At 36.2% G+C, this 3010-nt stretch overlaps 1 protein-coding gene across 1 annotated transcript in view; it reads left to right on the top strand.

The window, feature by feature from the left end:
• Positions 1 to 1850: 1850 nt before the first annotated feature.
• clmpa (CXADR like membrane protein a) overlaps positions 1851 to 3010 on the top strand; it is a 107244-nt gene continuing 106084 nt past the window's right edge. The window contains exon 1 of the mRNA XM_077230980.1: positions 1851 to 2146. Coding sequence (XP_077087095.1) covers positions 2116 to 2146 — 31 coding nt within the window. The 5' untranslated portion in view covers positions 1851 to 2115. The remainder of the gene's footprint in view (positions 2147 to 3010) is intronic.

Genomic DNA, 3010 nt, shown 5'->3' with positions numbered 1-3010 from the left:
GTGAATTATGCTTCTTTCTATAGTCAAGGTCATTAGTCCTGGGAAGAGTCTAGGGAGCCAGATAAAATGTTTCCAATTAAAAAATATTTATGCATGTCAGGTAGACATATTATGGAATGTAGAGGAAGACCAGTGTGGATGAAGATGACCCGGAAAGTTTACATATGTGGCAAAAGGAAGTTGGAGACTTGTAATAATCTGCTCATTTGCTTATCCAATCAACTTTGAACTTTGTTCAACTTTGTTTGTTGATAAATGAATATGTATGATTTTACTGAATGTATGTATGTATAATTTTGCTTAGAGCTCATTTTGTAGCTCTCCGAGATATGTTTCGGTTGTAAGAGAGACTACCCTGGGTCGCAATATCAGAAAAATACATTTTATTTAATTTTTACTATTGAGTGGCCTGACTTTAATTTTATTGGTGAATTTCCACCACACAACATCTTCTTGTACACTATATCCGATCCATGCAAACCGTTACAACTGGTAAACTGGAATTGTCTGAGAGCTCCGACTTTTACCACGTGGCTTCTGTACCACCTGACCACTGCACATACTGGCGTTGATAACGTTGCCATAGAAACACATGCTAATTCCGAAGGTGCATTCACGCCATGTTGTAATTATTAGATTTCAGCTTGTAAAAAGCGTTCGTCCTCGTTGAGCTCATAATTACAGCTTGTAAACTGGGAATTTTCTGAGAGCTCCTGTACCTCGTGACCGCTACAGATTCATTTCGGTGTTGATTTGATGGACATAATTCCCAGTCCAAGAATGTGAACAGCTCAGTAGAACGTCAAGTGTTGTCATCTTGTAATTTCGATGTGAAGTGAATACAGCAATGTCAAACAAGATTATCAGTAGCCTAAATAACATTTAATTTTTTTTACTTTGTTCTTCACACAAAACTATCATGGCTTTAGATGTAGAATATAAAGTAGCCTATAATAGACTACACTTATGGTGTTTATGTAGTTTTGGGCAGATATGGTTGCTGTTATTAGGCTATATGATAAAAAAAAAAGCTATGCAAAGAAGATATTTCATTATCATTTGTTTTCCACGAAAAAACAAGATATGGAACGGCATGACATGAGGATGAGTATAAATAATGACAGAATTTATATTTTCGGGTGAAGTTGTCTAATTTGTCTAATTGTCATTTACTGACTTTCCTGAAACCTCTTTCCCTTAAAATTATATTTTTAATTGGTTACACTTTCGTCTATAATATCTTTACATTACAACAATAACTTACTGTAGCAGCGCCTATCCTTAAAGTCCCCCTGTAGTCAATAATTTTATCCCTTAAAACTCATCTTTGATCTAAAAAATTACAAATTTAAACTTTTTTTCATTTAAAAACTTAAAATAGCTTGAATGTAACTCTACACCCTTGCTTCATTTCGTATACTCGTTTCTATTAGGCTAATATGCAAATAGTACTCACTCACCAGCGATTTCCGCGATTTTGAGACTGTCTTTGTTTTATTGCAGTTTTAAGGAGAAAATACTCAGCACCACAAAGACATAAACAACATTAAAAGCTTGATTTTTTTTACCACAAGGGGACTTTAAATTATTTGTCAATTCAAAATGTCATTAAATTGAGTTTATATATATATTAATTTAAATATGCATGGACTACTGATCTGCTAAGCGCAGTTTTATTAAAGTTGGGTGATAATAAAGTATGCTAATCATTTCATTGCAGCAGAACGACTCTTATCCAGTCGCCATCTATGTGTCCCATAAGGAAATCTGCAAATGGAAGTGTTCTCCTTTAACTGCAGAGGTCTCCACATCCCCTCACACACCTTTACCAGCCTGTGGTTCCTTCCTACAGAGAGCAAGAGGCGGAGGAGAGGAAGCAGATCGCAGATACGCATCCCAGTTGAAGTCAATGAGAACTTCTCTTCGGAGGAAACGGGCGCTTGCGAAGGAGCTTCGGGACGCCTGGAGATCTCAGAGATGCTCTTGATGGTCTCAGCCGGTGATATCGCTCCGCTCATGTTCAGAACAAAACTGAGAGACCATTTCAATGACTCAATGTGCTCGTTTTGAGGAGCAAAGGAGACGTTTCTGTAGGATTTTCAGTCCGGAGACGTGATGTCAGCCCGCGCTCGTGCCCTGCTCTTAGGCAAGTTTCCTGCTCGTGCTCGTGTGAGTGATGTTTGTTTCTGCAGCGCGTGTCAAATGTGTTCGCCGGGAGAGATTTGGCAGATTGGTAGACTTTGTAGTAGTTTACTTGTCTGGTGATGTCAGTAGTTTCTACTAATTTTACTTTTATACGACAATTGACACACACACACACACACACACACACACACACACACACACACACACACACACACACACACACACACACACACACACACACACACAAAACGATCAGATTATGGCAAGCTGTCTTAACATTTTCTTTGTATAGCCTACTAGTATCTATTTATTATGTTACAACTATTTTAATGAGGCTAATTAAGGCTTTTTAAGTTTCACTTGTACATATTTGACTAGACATTCACTATTCCATTTGTTTTTTTGTCTAGAAACAAATGTAAAATATTTGCTATGAATTATGGGTTCTGTGGTTCAGATGTCAACTATTCACTTCCGAATCTATTCCATTTGTTGCTGGTATAAATTTTACTTGGCACATTTTATTGTTTACTTGTTATATGTAATGGATTAGTCAGAATAACTATTTTATAGTTCAATCTTATCAGTAGATTAAAAAGTAATTAATTATTAAAGTGGCTTGCCATCACCAGGTATACTCCAACCTTCCTTGTGTGCTGTATTATCCAGCATCCGGATATATTATGCATTCATTTATTAATGCCTTCCTGTCCATTAATTAAGTTATGATTGCATGTGTTGTCCACAAATGATCTTTTACAAACTCTCTGCGTTGCAATTTTTTTAAATGATGAAAAAGAAAGTTGAAATTGAAAGCAAATTACTTTTAAATTGTTTTTCTTTCTCACTGTTTCTGTAATTAAGA

This window comes from Siphateles boraxobius, unplaced genomic scaffold (assembly GCF_051911475.1).
Source record: "Siphateles boraxobius isolate OS27281-9 unplaced genomic scaffold, OSU_SipBor_1 159, whole genome shotgun sequence".
Taxonomy (NCBI): Eukaryota; Metazoa; Chordata; class Actinopteri; order Cypriniformes; family Leuciscidae; genus Siphateles; species Siphateles boraxobius.
The sequence above is the reverse complement of the archived record's forward strand: the minus strand, read 5'-3'. Positions and strand labels throughout refer to the sequence as shown.